The 21,029-nt window shown below is 39.8% G+C and overlaps 1 protein-coding gene across 1 annotated transcript in view; it reads left to right on the top strand.

The window, feature by feature from the left end:
• LOC143887691 (putative serine/threonine-protein kinase PBL16) overlaps positions 1-12,853 on the top strand; it is a 31,083-nt gene extending 18,230 nt beyond the window's left edge. The window contains exons 5-8 of the mRNA XM_077391836.1: positions 4,221-4,357; positions 10,325-10,448; positions 11,318-11,705; positions 12,519-12,853. Coding sequence (XP_077247951.1) covers positions 4,221-4,357; positions 10,325-10,448; positions 11,318-11,705; positions 12,519-12,543 — 674 coding nt within the window. The 3' untranslated portion in view covers positions 12,544-12,853. The remainder of the gene's footprint in view (positions 1-4,220; positions 4,358-10,324; positions 10,449-11,317; positions 11,706-12,518) is intronic.
• The last annotated feature ends 8,176 nt before the right edge of the window (positions 12,854-21,029 follow it).

Below are 21,029 nucleotides of genomic sequence, written 5' to 3'. Positions count from 1 at the left end.
GTTGGCTTCTTAAACAACAATTTATTCGTACATATAAGGGAAAATGCTGCAGCACTTAACTCAAGCAATTCAAAAATCAACACCACACCTAAAACACTTCATGAAAGTTAGGCAATAACAGTGCAAAAAGAGGGAAAGAAGGCACACGGATAGACCTTTCCATGGACTATATCCATGATAAAAGTATCATATACAATGCTGTGTATTTTCTTCTCCCTTTCCTATTAGATAAAATTAGTTATAAAAATTTAAAAAGTTATTAAAAAATCATATTGTGATTTGGGAAATAAAGACAATTTTCCTCTCATCATTCCTAGTCTAGAACATGATTTAAACATGATCCAAGTGGATTATGGCATGGTATGTGTTGTTACAGGACATCAACGGATGACTTATATGAGATGTCTAGCTTCAAATGGGCATTTTTCCCTCATACGACATAGGATTGAGGTGATTTTTGCTTCTTTGGAAAGTTCTTGAGTAATACGACATCAAGGTTGAGGTGGACTTATTTAACATTGGCTAGTTTCAGCGGCCATTTGGAATTGAGAACCCCTTCAAAATTGCCATCAAACGAAAACTTACTATTTTTTGAAACTTTGAATGTTTAAATCATTTTATTGGTTCAATTTTTTTAATAGCCCCAAAGGCAATTTTGATGTACTTGTAACTTGGATTATGGTTATATGCACATAATCGGCCTATATTGCAATGTTTCTTTTTTGGTCTTATTACTTATAGTAAGTACTGCCCCTACTAGGAAAGAGGAGTCCTCCTCTAATTCAATGTTAATGAAAACCTAGTGCAATATATGGGAAGGCTTTCAATCCGAGGGAGGATCATCTCTCATAGTGGAAAATAACTCAGCATGGCTGTCGAACCATGCAAATCCTTGTGTTTCATGTGGATGTGTGTTTGGTTTTCGTATTTTTTTTTCATATTGCTTATAATCCAAGTTCAACAGATTAGAGGGAGAAGTGTCTATTCTCTAAGATCTAATCAAGTGTTGTCAGAGCTTGGATTCCTCTTTGCAGAGCCCTAGTGCATGATTTTGATGTGCAAAAAAGTCTTGGCAAATCGGCATGGAATTATCATGATCCCTTCAATCCGAATGGAAGAGAAATCCTGAGAGGAATGCAACCTTTAATAGGGAGTTGCAGAAACACAGGTTTGTAAAGTAAGGGAAAGATTTTATGATCGATGCTAGCAAAAATGAAGAGGAGGCAATATCACTAATTACAACTCCTCAATGAAAAGGATGGTGAATGCTGGCGAAAAACTTGTATTATTGTTGCTAAGATCAATGGAGCGGATTCCTAAGGCAATTTTATCATCATTGCAGAAGTTAAATGAAAGACAGAGATCTGATATCAAATCCCTTCTATTGAAATATGTAAGTCTATTCCTGGATGTGTAGGCCTTCGGTCCAAAAGGTCTGTGGAGCATGATATCCAACTGGTAGTAGCGTTTTTGCCTAACAAAGGGTTGTACTTCAACTCTGTGATGGAAAACTATAAGAGTAAGAGGCAGATGCAAGAACTCCTGAGTAAAGGGGTAATCAAGCCTAGTTGCTTGCCATGTGGTTCACCGGTTGTCTTGGGGCTGACGAAAGACAATGCAAGGAGAATGGATATATAGTATAGATCCCTCAATAAAATCACCATAAAGAATCAATATCCATTTCCATTCAAACCAAAAAAAAAAAAACCAACATCCATTGCCCCGAATTGATGATCTTTTGGATCAATTGCAATATGCACGTTCTTTACGAAGCTACATTTTAAGCCTAGGTACCATCATGTTTGAATTCGTAAAAAAGATACATGGGAAATTGCATTAAAAACAAATTAGGAATTGTTCGATTGGCTAGTGTCCGCCTTTGCAACCCTAAAAAAATTCAGGAGTCTAATGAATGTGGTGAGTTGTCCCTTTATTGATGATTTTGTAATTGTCTATTTAGATGATATTTTAATTTTCAATAAAGACTGAATAGAGAGCATTCTATACGTTAATTTTCCGTAGTTGTTTCAAGGGAATTAGATGGTATAGAATACGTTTTGCAGTTAGTGGACATGGGTTGAAGATTAATTCAACAAAAGTGGAGGTCATCACATGGTGATTGAAATCGAAGATAGTTCTAGAAGTGAGAAGTTTTGTGGTGCATGCAAATATGTGCGTAAATTCATTAGGCATTTTTCTCACATTGTAGCATCTAGACACTTACTAGCCATGGTCAATCAAAGATTTGTGGGGTCCAAGAACCAAGGAGATGCGTTCCAACGACTCAAGAGGGTGATTTGTGTGCATCCAGAAATGATATGGATGCATATTATTGATGCAGGATGGGAACCCGGTAGCCTATCTTCCGAGATATTTAAGGGAGCACTAGTGAATTATCTTACCTACTGCATGGAGTTTTACGCCTTTCATCAGGCAGTGAGGCATTCTCGTGATCTGTCTTTTGTAGCTAGGTGCTTTGGATACTAAGTTTTGGCGCTCGAGGCAAGTGAAATTTGTCTCGTGATTTCGATAGATTGGCGTGGTGGCTCTAGCATGGAATTTTATTAGGACATCTCTGGTTGGATTTTCTGATGTGCAGTAAAAGAGATGGTGGTGGGCATGTGGTTTTTTTGTTATCAGATTGGTGATGGTGTGGTTGGAAGAGAGGGACTGAGGAGAGCTTATTGTCATTGGTCATGCTAGGGAGTTGGAATGATTTGCAATGGTTGGAGATAAGATGATGGAAATGTTTTTATACTGGACTGAAGGATTCTATTTTCTATTATATGCTGGAAAGATTGAATTTTTTTATTATTGAATTGTTTTTATTAGTTTTTTCACTATGTTAGGATTCTAAGTGGCCTATGTTTCTTACAGAGAGGTTTTAGTAAATTCTTTTAAATGAATGCAGGTTTTGATAATTAGGCTATTCTTCGGTAGGTTTTGGCAAATAGTTTAATAAGTGGATTTTGGTTGTTTTTCCCTGCTTCCCATGAATTTAGTTGTACACGAAGTGCTATGCTTTGGCCTAAGAAATAAAGTTACAAATAAAATCATCCGAATCTCTTTTGATTGGTTTCTCTTGTTCTTTAGACACTCCCAATTCCTTTTAGGGATAATGATTTGTCGAAGATTTTGCAATGTTTCATGATGATTTTATTATTCTTAATAATCCTTTTTAATTGTACTGCAATAACTAATTGTTTTCTCATGATTATGGTTATGTTGTACAAGTACAAGTCTGACGTGATGATTTTATTATTCTTAACAATCCTTTTTAATTATCCTTTTTAATTATACTGTAATAAGCTAATTGTTTACTCATGATTATGGTTATGTTGCACAGGTACAAGTTTGACCCGTTGGAATCTGACATGTTTATGGAGTGTCTAACTCAGAAAATCCAAGAAAATAAGGATTCATGAATTCGGCATTCTGTTTTAATCAATTTTTTTTAAAAAGATAATAATTCTATATAATAAGGTTTTGTAATTGCAACTTTAATAGGTCATATAAATGACCATTGTACTTTCCATTTAAAATCTATCTTATGGGTAGCACTCATAAGCTATGGTAAATACAAATTTTCTGTATGTGCAATTGAGAACTGAAAAGAAACAAAATCCAAATTGGTCACGCCCAAATCTATGGAATATCAGAATCTGAAATTTGTCCAACATGGGTACGTTTCGTTGCTTAGAAGAATATGTTACCAAAGATTGTGATCATTTATGAAGAAACATTGTTTTTTTTTCTTCATCTTGCTCTGAACTCAGAGATAGGTTTTCTCTACTGATGGTTACTGTCCAATTCTTGTTAAAAAATAAAAAACGCAATCCGCCTTGTCCAATTCTCGTTGAAAAATAAAAAATCAATTCGCCTAGCCTCCATCTATTTTTCTTTATAAGTTCTGGGCTTTAAAAAAAAATCCAATTCTTGTTTCAGAGATGATGTGCCTTGTGCTCTTGAGGTAGCAGGATAGTATCCGAGAAATTACACCGCATGGAAACTTTTCTTCTATCAATTCCAAATATGAATTTGGTTTTATGCACATGTTTGTTTGTCTACTCTCACTGTCGGGCCTATTCAAACCTTTTTTGAACACGTGGTTCCTGATGGCAGCCTAAATGAATGTCATTGGGCTAATGTTGTAACTTTAGTAATTTCTAATGGTAGTGTGTAATATTCTTGTTAGTTGATGATTTACATGGTTGTCTCAGGAATATTGTTACCCCTTCCTTGGTCTATCAGAATGAAGATTGCATTCGAGGCTGCGAAAGGGCTTGCTTTTCTCCATGAAGCTGAAAAACCAGTAATCTACCGTGATTTCAAGACATCCAACATTTTATTAGACCTGGTTAGTGTTTAAAAACCTTTTATTGTATAAGCGATACCAAATACTCAAGAATTCTTAATTTCTCTTGAATTGGTCATTTGGATAAGAGGGTGCTTTCTCACTACTTTGCCAAATGAGCAAGATAACTCATCAATTTCTCACTAATAAGTTGTACTAATAAGTTGTAGATACTGTTGGAATATGTAACTTGCCTAAGGGCATTTAGGACTTTGTACATTCCTTTATGTTTTAGTATAAAGATATGAGTCAGGGGGAGATAACCCTAACTCATTTATTTTCTTTGTCTAAACTTTCGGTTAACATGGTATCAGAGCCTTAGGGTTTTTTGATCCCTAGGGTTCTCCATCAGCCTCCATCTTCTCTGCCACCCCCCTCCCCTCTCCCCTCTCGCCGCGAAACCCTAAACCCAACTCCGGGCTAAGTTTCATCCGAGGCACACCGGCACGCTGTCTTTTTCCTCCTAAGAAGAGTCGTTCTCTCCGAGCCGAAGGCACCAGGCCCTCCCTCCCACCACGTTTCTCCTCCCCTGCGCATAGCTCCTGGTCCTGTACCCCAGTGCAGCAACCCCCACACACACACACATTTTCTACCCAGGGCGGAAATTATTTTCCAAGAACGAGGATTTGCACCCCCTCAAAATATTCCAGGAAAATATTTTCTTCCGAACTTGGAAAATATTTTCTGACCCCCCCCCCCCCCCCCCCCCAAAAAAAATCACTTTCCTGGAAATAAGTTTCCAGGGCTGCGTTTCGCCTCGCATCAGAAATTTTTTTTTCCAGCCCCCAATTCGTAGGTTTGTTGGTAAGCCCCACACCCCAAGTTTTTCAACTCACATCATTTTTCCTCCTCTTCCTTTCATCCCTTGGTAAACCCTACCACTCTTTTCTCCCTGTTATTATGTGTTAGATCTTCATCTCTTACCCTACTTTGATTCTTGTTTGTCTTTGCGGCTCCCCTCTGTGCCTCATGGCTTCCCTCTTGTCAAGCTTCGTCGATGCACGTCATTCTTGGAGCCGCGTCTAGCTTTCTTCGCGTATCCTAGTTTGCCCACCTATTCTGTTATCTCCTGTTATTCGTCTTGGTTTGTATTGTCTGTTTCTTTCTTGCTTGTTGTTATGGAGGAGGTGCTTGACAATCCTTCCACGGGAGTGGCTCCTGGTGTTCGTCCGACACCCTCTTTGGCGTCTTCTTCTTCATCATCTCTCTCTGTGGATGGATCATTCCCACAGATCACTACTGTTAAGTTGGATGGGGCAAACTACGTTACTTGGAAAGCACCGTCGAGAAGTATCTTATTGCCCGTGGGAAAGCCCACGTCATTCGTCGTGATCCTCCTCCTACGACGGATCCCACCTTTGATCGATGGGAACAGGAGGATGCTCTTGTTTGTACCCTTCTGTGGCAGAGTATGGCCCCTCACGTCTCTGGGCCCTTGATTCTTTTGCCTACTGCGAAACGGATCTGGGATCAGGTTACTCTTCTTTACTCTGGCGTGGCAAACATTAGTCGGATCTGCTCTACCTATTCTGAGTGGGTGCGTTTCCGCCGTGGTGATCTTCCTCTTGGCACCCATTACAGCCAATTCGTTGGCCTCTGTCAGCGGCTTGATGTTTACATGCCGCTTACCACGGATCTCACAGAGGCTACCCGTCAGAGGGATCAGATCCGTGTTGTGCAGTACCTTGAGAGTTTGGGTCCAGAGTACATGCATCTTCGTCAGCAGATTATTGGTTCTGGCGCTATTCCTTCCCTTACTCAGGTTTACTCCCGCGTCCAGCAGTGCTCTCCTGGTGATCCAGTGATATCTGTTCCTATTGATGGTTCTGCTCTCGCGACCTATGATGGCAGTACTCGCCCGCCTCGTGGTGGAGCCTCCTCTGGTCGTGGTCATGGCCGTGTCGGCCGTGGTGGTGGTCGTTCTGGTGGTGGCCGTGGCCATTCTTTTTGCACTCACTGTCAGCGCGAGGGACATTATATTGACCATTGCTATACCCTGCATCCCGAGCTTCGTCAGGCACGCTCGGCTCACATGGGTGCTACTACTGCTTCGGCTTCAGATTGCGCTCCCTCTGCTTCTGTTCCTGCACCAGCTGATTCCACCTATACATTATCCCGTGCCGATTATGAGGAGTTCCAGCGTCTGCGGCTCAGTTCTCGTCCTCCCTCTGCAGGTTTCGCCCAGCCAGGTAGTTCACCCACTACCCTTCTATCTAGCTCAGGGTCATGGATCATTGACTCTGGCACATCCAATCACCTGACTGGTAACTCTTGTCAGCTTCATTCTTTTCTCTCTTTCTCGTCTCCCTCTTAGTTTATCATCCTTGCTGATGGGTCCACTACACCTATCACTGGTGTTGGTTATATCTCCCCTCATCCTGCTCTTACCTTATCTTCTGTTTTATGTGTACCAAAATCACCATTTAGTTTACTTTCAGTTAGCCAAATTACTAAATCTCTTCAATGTTCTGTCTCATTTTTCCCATCTTACTGTTTGTTTCAGGATCTCTCGATTGGGAAGACGATTGGAATGGGTCGTGAGGTAGATGGACTTTATCGTCTTGATTGTTGGCTGCCTACTGTCTTACATAGCTCTGTGGATACATTTCAGTGGCATTGTCGCCTGGGGCATCCTTCACTTCAGCGGCTGCAACAGACTTCTCTGGTTCCCAGACCTTTTTCTAGTTTTCAGTGCAAGTCTTGTGAACTCGGGAAGCACCGTCGTGTGTCGTTTCCGTCCCGGATCATTAGTCGAGTGTCTAGTCCATTTGAATTAGTCCATTCTGATGTATGGGGACCCTCTAGGGTCGCGTCTAGTACTGGCTTTCGGTATTTTATTGTGTTTATTGATGACTTCTCACGCATGACCTGGTTATATTTACTGAAGAGTCGATCCGACGTGTTCTTTGCTTTTCGCACATTTCATTCTGAAATTAAGAATCAATATAATTGCAATATTAAATGTCTTCGTACTGACAATGCTAGAGAATATTTTTCTGATACTAACGGCTTTCATTCCTATCTCTCCCAACATGGGATTTTACATCAGTCTTCATGTGCGTACACCTCTCAACAGAATGGTGTTACTGAGAGGAAACTTCGTTATTTGCTTGAAGTAGGTCGCACTCTTCTTTTTCAGATGAGTGTTCCTAAGGCATACTGGAGTGATGCCCTTCTCACCGCGTGTTTCTTAGCAAATCGCCTTCCTTCTTCTGTCTTAGAGGGTGCCTCTTCTTTCGAGATTTTATCTCCTAGTAAGGAACAGTTTCCTCTGACACCTCGTGTATTTGGATGCGTTTGTTTTGTTCATCACCTTGGACCTGGCCGTGACAAACTCGATCCCCGGTCTGAGCGTTGTGTCTTTCTGGGGTATTCCCGTACGCAGAAAGGCTATCGTTGCTATAGCCCTCGTCTGCGTCGCTGGTTTGTCTCAGCCGATGTTACGTTCTTTGAGTCTGAGGCATTCTTCCAACATGGCGCGACATCTTTCACCCCTTCTCTCGAGTCCGAGGTCTCGCTTCCCTTATCAGATCTACCTGCTTCTCTTCCGTCATCTCCTATTTCCGTGCGGCCAGCTTCTGCAGCTTCTACTTTTTCTGCCACGTTGGAGAAGCCAGCTCCACGTAAAATTACACAGCAGTATCAGCGGCGCCAAGTTACAGATAGGTCTCTTCCACCTCCTCTCGCACAATCATCTTCTGAGCCGATGGATGATCCCTCTCTCCCGCTCTCAGGTATCTTCTCTTCCGCCTTCCTCTGTTGTTTCTGATTCTCCTATTGCATCTCGTACGAAATCCCGTTCCACTGCACATCCTATTTCGAATTTTGTTTCTTATGATAAGCTCACCAGTACCTTCCAGAGCTTTGTTTATGTCTTTACCACAGTCAGTGGCTGAGGCTCTTGATCATCCTGGCTGGCGTGATGCTATGAACCTAGAAATGGGCGCTCTTCATAGTAATGATATATGGGATCTGGTTTCCCTACCCGCTGGTGCCCGTCCTGTTGGTTGTCGGTGGGTTTTCTCCATCAAATACCTCCCTGATGGTACTGTCGAGCGCTTAAAAGCACGGTTAGTCTTGAAAGGATACACTCAGACTTTTGGTGTTGACTACCTTCAATCCAGTTGTGAAAATTCCCTCTGTCCGTGTGCTCATGTCTCTTGCTGTTAATCATAGCTGGCCCCTTAATCAGCTGGATGTGAAGAATGCCTTCCTCCATGGCGACCTGACTGAGGAGGTGTATATGAAGCAACCACCAGGGTTTGTTGCTCAGGGGGAGACTTCCCCCTACGTGTGTCGCCTACGCAAGTCACTCTATGGCCTCAAACAATCTCCGCGTGCGTGGTTTGGGAGATTCAGTGAGGCAGTCATGCACTTTGGCATGAAACAATGCGCAGTGGATCACTCAGTCTTCAGTTATCACTCTTCAGCTGGGTGTATTTTGTTGATAGTTTATGTGGATGACATAATCATCACAGGGAGCAATTCACAAGGTATACAACGTTTGAAAACCTTCTTGTAAAAGGAATTCTCTACTAAGGATTTGGGTCAGCCCAGGTATTTCTTGGGGATAGAGGTTGCTCGTTCTTCTAGAGGCTTGTTCCTATCACAGAGAAAGTATGTCTTGGACTTGCTAAAAGAAACAGGTATTCTTGGAGTTAAACCAGCTTCTGCACCCATGGATCCTAATGTGAAACTCGTTCCAGAAGAAGGAGAGTTGTTGGAGGATCCTGGCAGGTATCGCCGGCTTGTCGGTAAACTTATATATCTCACGGTTACTCGGCCAGATATTTCATATACTGTTGGAGTTGTTAGTCAGTATATGAGCTCTCCACGTACTTCTCACTGGGCTGCGGTGATACAGATTCTCAAGTATTTGAAAGGGCTCCAGGGAAGGGATTGATGTTCAAAAGACATGGCCATATGAATGTTGAAGCCTTCTCTGATGCAGATTGGGCTGGATCCCCAGCAGATAGACGGTCTACCACTGGGTATTGTACATTTGTGGGTGGCAATCTTGTTTCATGGAAGAGTAAGAAGCAGGATGTTATAGCTAAGTCCAGTGCAGAGGCTGAATACAGGGCAATGGCACAGACAAGCACGAAACTTATTTGGCTACGTTCACTTCTTTCTGAAATTGGCTTCATTTCATCTTCTCCTTCGCAGCTTTATTGCGACAACAAAGCTGCAATATACATTGCCAACAATCCAGTCTTCCATGAGCGCACCAAGCATATTGAAGTGGGTTGTCATTTTATCCGTCAAAGAATCCAGAAAAGAGATATTTGCACTGTGTTTACTCGGTCAGGGGACCAATTAGCTGATATGTTTACAAAGTCCTTAAATAAGTCAAAATTGAGTGATATATGTAACAAGCTAGGAATGTATGATATCTACATTCCAGCTTGAGGGGGAGTGTTAGAATATGTAACTTGCCTAAGGGCATTTAGGACTTTGTACATTCCTTTATATTTTAGTATAAAGATATGAGGCAGGGGGAGATAACCCTAACTCATTTATTTTCTCTGTCTAAACTTTCGGTTAACATACAAACCCAAATTGAAAGACCATTGCCTTCTACTGTTTAATGGTCAATGACTTGTAAATTTTAAGAAAAACTTACTCTTTGTAAGAGAATTAGAACAAAGCTTTTCACCATTAAAATTTAAATACAAACACTCTGCATATACTCAGAAGAGGTACTTTTATAAAATTGTTTCATGCCATTCTAGTTCTGCAAGGGAGGTCCACATTTGACCATGAAAATGATTGATACTTTTACCAAGATATTTTGATGTTTTGTAGTTTCATCCAGGCTTATTATGGGTTGTTGGATAATAGATGTGAAATATCATGCTTCCAGATATTCATCTTCTTTCAAGATATTTGTCATTGCCATGCCTTTTATTGATCATTTTGGTTGATTTCATGTATATAATTTTTATGTGCGTGTATTTATAAACAATTCAGGAATATAATGTGAAGCTTTCCGACTTTGGACTTGCAAAAGATGGACCAGTGGGGGATAAATCTCATGTCTCCACTCGCATTATGGGCACGGATGGGTATGCGGCCCCAGAATATATTTTGACAGGTAAAAATATGTTCCAGAATCCTAGCATTTTTCTGTATCATTTGTTTTCTTTGATTCTTTTTCTTGTAAAATGATGTATTTTATTCTTCTTGACATCTTTAAATGTTAAGGTTTTAAAAAAGGGCAGTGATAAATTGTCCCCCTTTCTAGGATGAATTCACCCCATATTTTCAAAATGTACAGCCCACACCATAGGATGATCCAAACTGCCCATTTGATGGGCCAGAACATAATAGGTTGTGCCCCAAAAATCATTTCCATAGGATGATTCCAGCCCTTCGATCTAAAGAGGGACTCACATTATGGAAACTTCTATAGATCTGACGGTTGGGGTCATCCTATGGAAATGATTTTTGGGGCACAACCTATGTACATTGTGGCCCATCAAATGGATGGTTTGGATCATCCTATGGTGTGGGCTGTACAGTTCATTTTGAAAAACACGGGGTGAATTCATCCCAAAAGGGGGTGAATTTATGATCGCCCTTTTCAAAATCCAAGACAGAAAAGGCCTAACCTAATTTAATAGCTATAATTGAGAAGTCGATTGTCATTTGTGCATTTCTAGAGAAGTCTATTGTCATTTGGGTGTTTCTCTGTACCTGATCAGTTGTAGTTATATACACTTCATGAATTAAAACTTTGGGCTTTGCTAGGGTCCATCGCAAAAGGCATTCCGTGGAATGTCTATTGCATGAGAGAGCAGCCACCTCAGGAACAATGACAAAATCTGTTGAAAAGTGAGCTGCTCTCATGCAACAGACGTTCATGTGAAATGCCTTTTGTGATGGACCCTAGCAAATCCCTTAAAACTTATATTATCTTTGGTGAAACAATATCTCACTCAAGAACCACATCTTTCTATACAGGTCATTTGACTACTATGAGTGATGTTTACAGCTTTGGTGTTGTATTTCTGGAACTGGTCACGGGCAGAAAATCTTTAGACAAATCTCGTCCATCTCGTGAGCAAAACCTGGCTGATTGGGCCCGCCCTCTGCTTAGAGAGAAAAAACAAGCGCTTAACATTGTTGACCCGAGATTGGAAGGTGAGTACCCAATCAAGGGTGTGCACAAGGCTGCCATGTTAGCTTACCACTGCTTGCACCACAACCCAAAGGCAAGGCCACTAATGAGAGATATCGTATACTCATTGGAACCTCTTCAGATTTCATTGGAAATCCCAAGTGCTGGTCCTACTACTACCGCAGGCATTGCAGTTTCCGTTCTAGAGGTTCAACAAGAAGAAGTTTGCAGGCATGTTTTATGAAGCTTCTTCTAGCTATAATGGTGAACATTTTTGCTGGAGAAACTACGGTTAGAGCTCTAATAATTAATATTGCTGATGGCTGCATTTTATGTAAGGCATTATAGTATTAATTATCAAATAGGTGTTGCCATCACTCTATTCCCCTTATCCTTAGCCATGTGGTACTTCCTCTGTAACAACCCGGATTCCCCACCGGATTGCTACAGAAAGAAAGTCTGATAACCTGCAAAATACCATCTTTTTTATTTTTTTGATAACAAGTATAACCTTGGATTTAAAGCCCATTAACTAAATCACTTCTATAAATAAATCCACTACTCCAACTGAGGATAATTATTAACTTCCAACATCAAAATCCAAAGGTTCTACCGACATCAATCATAAATAGAAAACAAATCAAGATGGGACATCCATAAAGGGCACAAGGCCATCCATCAAGGGCACATGGCCTAAGCTTCCTCATTAGCTCTGGTGTAAGTTTCATTCCGAAACCCCGCAGCAGCCCACACAGATACAAGAAAACAAATCAAAAGGTTTAAAACATAATAGTTCAATTCTTGAAAAGCATGAGTGAATTTACAGATGAGAGTAGACATGATAAATGAACCAATGGCAGTTTATTTATAAACTTCTAAGACATAAATTGCAACGTATACAGATAATCATAAGAGTTTGATATGCAAACTTCACTAGACTATGACAATAAATAAAGGGAGATGATTTTTTCGCCCCCCTTTTAACGTGAATTGTGGGCAGACTTTTAACGCTTTTTAACGTGATATGTTCACTTGTTTTCCCAGGAAAGGAAAAGAAAAGGATGCTTGAGAAACTGCGTGGCAAAAGGAAAAGAAATCCTGAGAAACTGTGCAGGATAAGGTTTCCCGCGCCTGTTCACTTGCGCAAGAAACCCCGAGAAACTGTGCAGGAAATCGAAAAAGGAGACCTCGATTACTTTTTTTGGGAAAAGATCCAATTTCCTATCAATTTAGCGAGAAATATTTTCGGAGCTTTTGCGAGAAACCCTTATTTCTATGTATTTTATTTTTATTTCCACGTCATATAATGTATTTTCTCGAGAAAACAAGCGAACATCATATTTAGAGGTTTCCCGAGAAATTTTGGGGGGTTTTCCTTTCTTTTGTTTTCCCGAGAAGACAAGTGAACAGAGCCTAAAAGGGGGGCGTATTAATCTAAGAGGCGCATGTGTGTGGCGGGGGGCTGCAAAAGAATCATCACCCTAAATAAATCATGATAAAAATAATTCTGCAATGAATGATATGTAGACGGTCTACCCAAGGTAATCCAACTTCTCGATGGAATAGCCGGTTACCTTTGCCTCATGCCAGGCCCACCGCCCCCATTTATAGATGGTGGTCGTGCCAGCCTTAATTACGGTATGCAGTTGTCGTACCGCCTCGGTGACCCTAGGTCCACGGAGAATGCATTACCATCATGGAGTTGCACATTCTATTTGGATTGGCTTTTGGGTTAACACCCATGGACGGCTTGACGGCCTCCTATTCCCAACCCTTATTATGGCCCATGAATGATTTAATAACATGAATTATGGTCAAGTATCTATTCCTTTTTACAAGGTAAACAATTTGGCATGTAAGGTATTACCCGTAACTGAATTTTATTAGGCACGATCCATCACGAATAAAGGAGGAGTTAATAACAAGTAAATTCCACATGGGAGAGATGTGATATAGACATTAATCATTAAATAAATCAGAAATCATACTAAATGAAGGATAAATTAGAATGAATTAAACTCCCCGTTCATTCTAGTGTATGAGTTGAGTAAGATTGTCGCCTACCTTTTCAAATTCCACTCGCTAAGAGGTGCGATGCGGTGCTAAAGTGAAGGGTAGGAGTTGACAACCATTCTGTTGATTCTCATTCTAGATACATAAATCAGAATGCATTTGTTTGATTGCTCCTGGCAACGGAATCACGTTCGGCAAACTTACATGGAAGAATGGATTTTTTTCGTTTCTTTTAGCAGAATGTTGTTCGGCATAAAGAATGTATTTTGCTTTTTCAAAGAGCTAGCTACGCCTTAGAGATCCATGTGATTGTCTTACTCAAACCAGTTCTTCTCTTATTCAAGAAAGTAAAAGAGAGAAAATTGATATCTTCTTGAAAGAGGAAAACCATAATCATTTAAGAAGAGATAAACCCTAATCGAGGTCTTCTTTAGAAGGGGAAACCCTAATCGATTAAGAAGAAGGCACAAACCCCAATTGATTAAGAAGAAGAGACAAACCCTAATCGATATTTATGTAGGTTTGCTGTAAATCCAGGTCTTCTTTAAAAAAAGATAGAAACATAAGAGAGGAAAAGGGAGCATATAACAGTTTTAAGAAGCATACGAAGAATATTGGGTATTGAGAGAGATGATCAGCAAGCACCGGCAAAAATCGATATTGTAGAGAGTCGTAGGAGGAAGAAGAAAGCCGTTTTGAAGAAGAGAGCTGTTTTGGTAAAGTTTTTTTTGGTCGGTAACTTTTGGTAAATTTCTCTCGAGTTTTGATGCTGCTAAACTATAGCCCCGAAAATCTCATTATTAGGATTCTTCAAAGCGATAAATTATCGCTTTGCGTAATCCGAGTTTGGAAACAATAAGATGCTCTTCCTACATTTTAGGAATTGTTGCCGAACATGATTCTCTGGCTTTTAACGCATTTTTAGCAAGAAAATCTCATAAATGCATTTTTTAAAGAGTTGCCGAACACGCCCTAAGATACTTCTTTTCTTTAGAATCAGATCCTATCCCTGGGTATATTACGTCTTTACGTTCTTACCCTAGACAACATCAATTTGCATCCCAAAAATTTACACATAAACAGTGTCAAATCTACCCCATTTTGGTGTCCCAAAATACCTACTTAAACAGTGTTAAATCTATCCCGATTTGTTACATAAAACATATGTTAGGAATTAACAACGCAGCAGAATAACGATGCAAAGATAAACGAAAGATTCAAACACAGAACACACAGATTTACGTGGTTCACCCAACCAGTTTGGTATGGGCTACGTCCACGGCAGAGCGACAAGCCAACGATTCCACCATTCTGAAGAAAAAATACAAACCCTCACGCCTCTCCCTTGCGTCTCCTGATATCATGTCCCTTTTATATGGCTTTCAAAAACGCGTTACAATAAAGAAAAACTCTAATTCATGAAAGTGCAAAACTACCCCCAGTATAAAAATACCTTAAAAAATTTGGCGAGCGGGACCACCGCAGTCAGGGTAAAGTGTATAGTACTTTCCAGATTAGACTTAGATCAGGCTTCACCAATAACAATCTCCCACTTGAAGGCTGATATCTGCACTTCCACTGAATAGCTTCACTCCTCATGACTTATCGCTCTCGCATCCATCAATCATACATGAAGATCAATCAAAGTTGAGCAAAGGTTCAACTTTTCCCTGTCAATCACCTTTATCGACATATCTGTAGGATTTTTACTGCCATCAATCTTATCAAGCTTTAGTTGTCCATCCTCCAAACTGACCGAATGAAGTGATACCTCAACTGAATATGTTTAGTCCTCGAATGAAATGCTGAGTTCCTTGCTAGATGAATAACACTTTGACTGTCGCTCCACAATATGCTGTTCTCTTGCTTTCTTCCCAACTCTTCCATAAATCTTTGAAGCCAAATAATCTCTTTACTGGCCTCAGTAATAGCAACATATTCTGCTTCTGTTGATGAGAGAGTAACCACCTTCTGTAAATTTGAAATCCAGCTAACTGCTGTTTCACCTACAGTTAAAACATATCCCGTGGTGCTTCTTCCTCTGTCTCTATCACCTGAATGATCTGAGTCAACATATCCTTGTACATCTGTGTCTGCTCCCCCAAAGCATAAGCAATATTTAGATGTACCTCTGAGAAATATGAGTATCCACTGAATTGCCTTCCAATGCTCTTTTCCTGGGTTCTGCATATACCTGCTGAGAACTCCCACTGCATGTACGATGTCCGGTCTTGTGCTTACCATTGCATACATCAAACTTCCAACGGCTAAAGAATATGGCACTTTTGCCATGTACTCTTTTTCTTCCTTTGTTGACGGACACAGATCATTTGAAAGTTTAAAGTGACCTGCCAATGGAGTAGCTACTGGCTTCACCTTATCCATGTTGAACCTCTTTAATACTTTCTCGACATAAGCTTCTTGAGATAACCACAGTTTCTTCTGCTTTCAGTCTCTCCTTATCTGCATGCTAAGAATTTGCTTCGCCTCACCCAAATCTTTCATGTCAAAGACTGTGGACAGATTCTTCTTGAGTTCATTAATTCTTTGCATATTTGATCCTGCAACAAGCATATCATCTACATACAATGTAAGAATTATGAAATCTCCATTTTCAAATCTTTGAAAATAAACACAGTGATCAGACTGACATCTAGTAAAATTTGAGCATAAATTTGTCAATTTTCGAATACCGCTACCTTGGAGCTTGTTTGAGGCCATACAAACTTCTATTTAATTTGCAAACCAGATTCTCCTTTCCATTGACTTCAAAGCCTTCAGGTTGATGCATATTGAAATTCTAATGATAGGCCCAAGTGGCAACCTAAAAGGAGATTAGGTTTATAAAAATAAAATTTACCTTTTGAAATTTTAACCCAATTATTTAAACTCTCTAATGAAGGATTAAGAGATCAAAAAATAAAACAATTTAAGCAAGCAAGTTAAATCTAAAGTGCAATGCAAGAAAGGAGCAAGAGACAAGAAAGAGTGCACCCGAGATTTAAAGTGGTTCGGTCCTCAAACACACAAGGCCTACTCCACTCCACCAACCAAACCCGTTGATGGCTTCACTATGTTGATCTTCTCAATCTTGACGAAGACCGGTGCCAATTACAATCGCTTTAACCTTGGTGGCAATCCTCATCACGGAGAGAGGGCTACGCTTCTCCGAACACTTGCCCAAATACAATGAAAGAAAATAGAAAATTACAACTTCCCTCTTCAAGGGTAGATAGCTTTCAAGCTCACACAAATTCCACTCTTGAAATGATGTATAAATTCAAGCCTAGGTCTAATCCCTTTAGATATCCCAAATTGAGGCACAAGGGTGATTACCACTCTCTAATATGTTTAGACCATGTTTAGGAATGAGAGAGATAAGTTCACATGCTTAGGGAACCCATATATATAGAGAAAACCCAAAACTAGCCGTTACAGGGGCATTTCTGTAATTTTGGGCAACTTCCTAACGGATCTATTTTAGGGCATTTTTGGCATTTTTCAGATTTCAGACCCGGTTTTGTAAAATTCATATCTCACTCGTTCTCGTCGGATTTCGACGTTCTTATACTTGATTTGAATGGAAACGATGAGATCTTTCTGTTAAAAATATTTTAAAAAATATTTACAAATGTTCAGGATCAGTTATGATAGGATTTATTCCCTGACTCAAAATTCAAGTGCTAAGTGTGCCGATTTGAATCTTTTGCAATTCTAAACTATCTATGGCACTAGGGCTTTGGTCCACGGGTCTTTTCCTTATATTCTAATATTATTTGGGACCTTATTAGTGACTTGATTATGCCTCAACATGGGGTACTGTAGACACCCCATTTTGACTAAGCCCTAAACCTTCCCGGCTCGTGCCAAATCCATCTGAATCTCAGCATTAGGGTTCCAAACTTCACCCTAGGCTGGATGAGGGTCTCTTCTAACCTCCTGCAAAATTTCATCATGATCTGAGCGCGTTTGCCCAGCAAGCGGGCTGAATTGGTGTGTGTAGTGTAATGAGGGGGTGGCCCACTAGGTTTTTCATTTTACCCCAAAATCCGTGTATTTGAAGGAAAATTCCAGTCATCCAAAGACCCTAAGTGCCCATGAATACATTTTTAGAAGCCTTAGGACCTCAGAAATGTCCTTGCAAAATTTCAGAAAAATCCGACAAAAAAATTCGGAAAAGACAAGTGGAGTTAGTGCAGTTATCAAGCGATGAGGGGGTGCAATAGCCTGTCAGAATCGCACATTTGTGCAGATATCAATCAGGAGTGTCAATATCCACACCATCCTTTACCTATAAATAGAGTTTAATCCTCATTTAAAAAAAAAAGAAGAAAAGGGGAGAAAATTCGCAGAGAGGTTTTTCCCCAAATTACAAAATCCAATATTTTCTTCTTCCTCTTCGATCTCCTTTTCTCCGGCAAATCCACCCCCTCCGGTGAGCTTGGATTCCGGCCAACCTTTCTTCACTTCATCACTGGCTAACCACTGCACATTTTTCATCCCCTATTTTCATCACTATTGTCATTTTCCGAGAGAATCCACGGCCGAAAACCATTTTTTCCGATCATCTTCTCCGGCCTGTTGGCCGAAGTTCCGTTTCCAATCAAATTTCTTTTACAGATCTTCATCCCTTGTCAAATTTCGTCCCTTCCTAACCTTGAAATTCATAGATCTGAGATTTTCCCTAAAATTCCGAACCCTAAGAACTTTAGATCTAGGGCATTTTCTTAACCTTCAACCTTAGATTCAATTCTGAAACCTTGTATTTGAGATAGATCAAGCCTATACCTTTCAGAATTTAACCTCTAAATGCTTTTTCTCCGACAAGTTCTGTAAATTTTGGAGACTCTTCTCCGGCAACCTCTATAGGCATCGGCAATTTTTATGATTCTGAGCATCATCTCCAAATCATCCGATTCTTGTTTGATTTGCAAGGAGCACAGAGTGAAAAGGAGCGATTCTATTTAGCTTCGATCTCATCCCCGATCCGTAGATTTGCCGTCATCATCTCGATCTTTGTTGATTCCGATATCGTGCAGAAAGGGAACAAGGAGTGCATATCAAAGGATCATAGCTTTGCATTATCCGATACATTGAAGGGTAAGAGCACAACGAATCATTTGAGGAAGGTAATCTTCTCTGTTTCTTTGTTTTTTTGTTTATTTTGTTCATTCGTCTGAATTTATTATTACTTGCCGTGGTGTGGATTTTGATTCCAACATGTGTGCTCGACTGGGATTTTCTTTGTTGAGAATAAGCTTTGATCTTAGGTATTTATTTTAGATTCTTATCCCCTGGATTCTAACTTGAAATGGATAATGTTGGAATTATATCTTGTTTTTAATACTTTCATTTCTTTTGATCTAAATTGGTATATTTGATTGCCATGAAAAGAGCTTTAATCTGTAGCCCCTGGTTCCAGAGAAGTAGAGGGGATAAGGTATAATGAGAAGAATAGGGGTTGGTATATTCAGTGGTTGATCTCTGCAAATATGTTCATACAATATAAGCAAATAGTTTTGCTTCAGTAGTTTCCTTCTAGCTGTAATTTAACACTTTTGAATTCCAACTCATATTCCGTCCCTTTAATTGTATCAACTCAGCTTGTTTATATATATAGCTTACCTTATTTGAATGGGAGACTGTTTATGTATAGCTTAGTACATTGGTCTCTATATCTAGACAAGCCGGTTGGGTTTTCATTTCATAAATATGCGCTGCTGTCAACTATTGTCTACATGAGTGCTGTCCATTGTTCCTATAAACTGCTGCCTGTTGGTTATGTTCATTATTGCATATAGCTACCGTCAACTATTATATATATAACTGCTGTCCTCTATGGTTCAATGCTTGTTATTGCACATAATTGCTGTCCACTTCTTACTGTCCATTATTTCATACAATCACTGCCCATTGGATGATTCACAAACACATAGCTGATGCCTTTGTAAGTGGCTATATTCTTAGGTGATAATTCATGCTTGTTTAAATTTTCTAAAAGAGACTTGTCATTGATAATATTTTGAGCTAGTATGATGTCATTTCTTTAAGAAAGGTATAGACTGCTGACATCTTATTATTATAATGTTTACAATATTTCATTTTTGTATTAACAAGACCATCCTGCATTTTTTTTTATCATTATCTCATTTGATCATTTTAAAATATTCTATGCAATCTTCTTGGACACCCCAAATTCGGTAATAAATAGATTGTTCAGGTGAGATGATTTCAAAGCTTATTATACTCATGAATTGTTTAATAGGAAGAAGGAGATCAGATGACTACTCTATTCGATATTATCGACATGAGTACTGTCTGATCTCAAGGCGGGCTTAGAAATATTATCATGTGTATTTGATATCAGATGATTACTTTGGCATCATCTGATTTCATTGGAGTCCCCGTATTGGGGTTTGTGGTTGGTTTAGAAGTGTTTGATATTGTTTTTACTTTATTAGGCTATCCAGCGGCTGGTCTGGACTAATTAATGTTATTTATCATTTTATGATTGCTATTAAATTGTATATTCTTCTTTGCTTAGCACTTGATTTGTTTTTAGAATAAAATTTGCGATTATCTGGTAGCATTTTCTTCTCCTTTTGATAGACTAACACAGTCTTATAGATTTTTGTTAAAATTCTTTAGATATTAGAATTCCCTCTCGTTGCAAGGGCGATGAAGGCGTTAGCCCAAGCCCATCATTAAGGGACTCGCTCAGTCCAAGTAGCACTCTCTTCTTTTATTTAAAGACTTGTCCAAGTCTTTATTGGTGTGTATCCCCTAGAAATTAGAAATCCATTCATTGCAAGGGCAATGAAAGAGTTCTCTAGAGCCCTCTCAGGGAGACAGGCTATGTCTCAGACAGAGAAAGTTGTATCCTTTAGAGACAAGCTTTGTCTCATTAGTGAGTCTATCTTTAATAGACATGCCATGTCTCGTCAGCACCTCTCTTGGAGTTCATCTTTGTGTTTAGGAGTCTCACCCAATCTCATTCTCTTGCTAAACCTCCTCTTCGTGCGTCTTTTGGTTTTGGGAGAACACCTTACTCGGCTTGGCATCATACCCCGACCCTTATGGGTATTGGGTTGTACATTTGTTGCACCCTAGGGCTAGGTAGCTGTCCGGCCCGGTTGGGTGTTTTACCTTTGCCAAATATGCACAAGGTCTCTTTTTCCTTGTTAACATTTTTCTCTATCCTACCTATGTGTCTGTAAGCCCAAGGGTCTACTCTCCTTTCTTGTTTTGATGATTCTAAACATAATTGATTGTGTTTTTGAATACTAATCAATTTGCTTTGAAGTGTTGTGTTTAAGATAGGATTGATCATTGAAGAAACCAACACTCAACTTGGTCATGCTTAAAGGTGTACCAAACAAGAGCCAAAGGAGCTAAGTGTGGCTCACATCATCACTCAAGCAAGCATCCAAAGATGGAAGATCATTTGAAGACCAAAGCTAAAGAGGGATCGAAGATTGCATAGGTATCATTGTACATCCTTTCTCTTTAGATTTCCAAGTCAAGGCAAAGTGTTTTCAAAAT

This window comes from Tasmannia lanceolata, unplaced genomic scaffold (assembly GCF_043159265.1).
Source record: "Tasmannia lanceolata isolate RefF3 unplaced genomic scaffold, GAP_Taslan_0.1 ptg000012l, whole genome shotgun sequence".
In the NCBI taxonomy this organism is placed as follows: Eukaryota; Viridiplantae; Streptophyta; class Magnoliopsida; order Canellales; family Winteraceae; genus Tasmannia; species Tasmannia lanceolata.
Note: the sequence above shows the minus strand (reverse complement) of the source record. Positions and strands in the feature narration are given on the sequence as shown.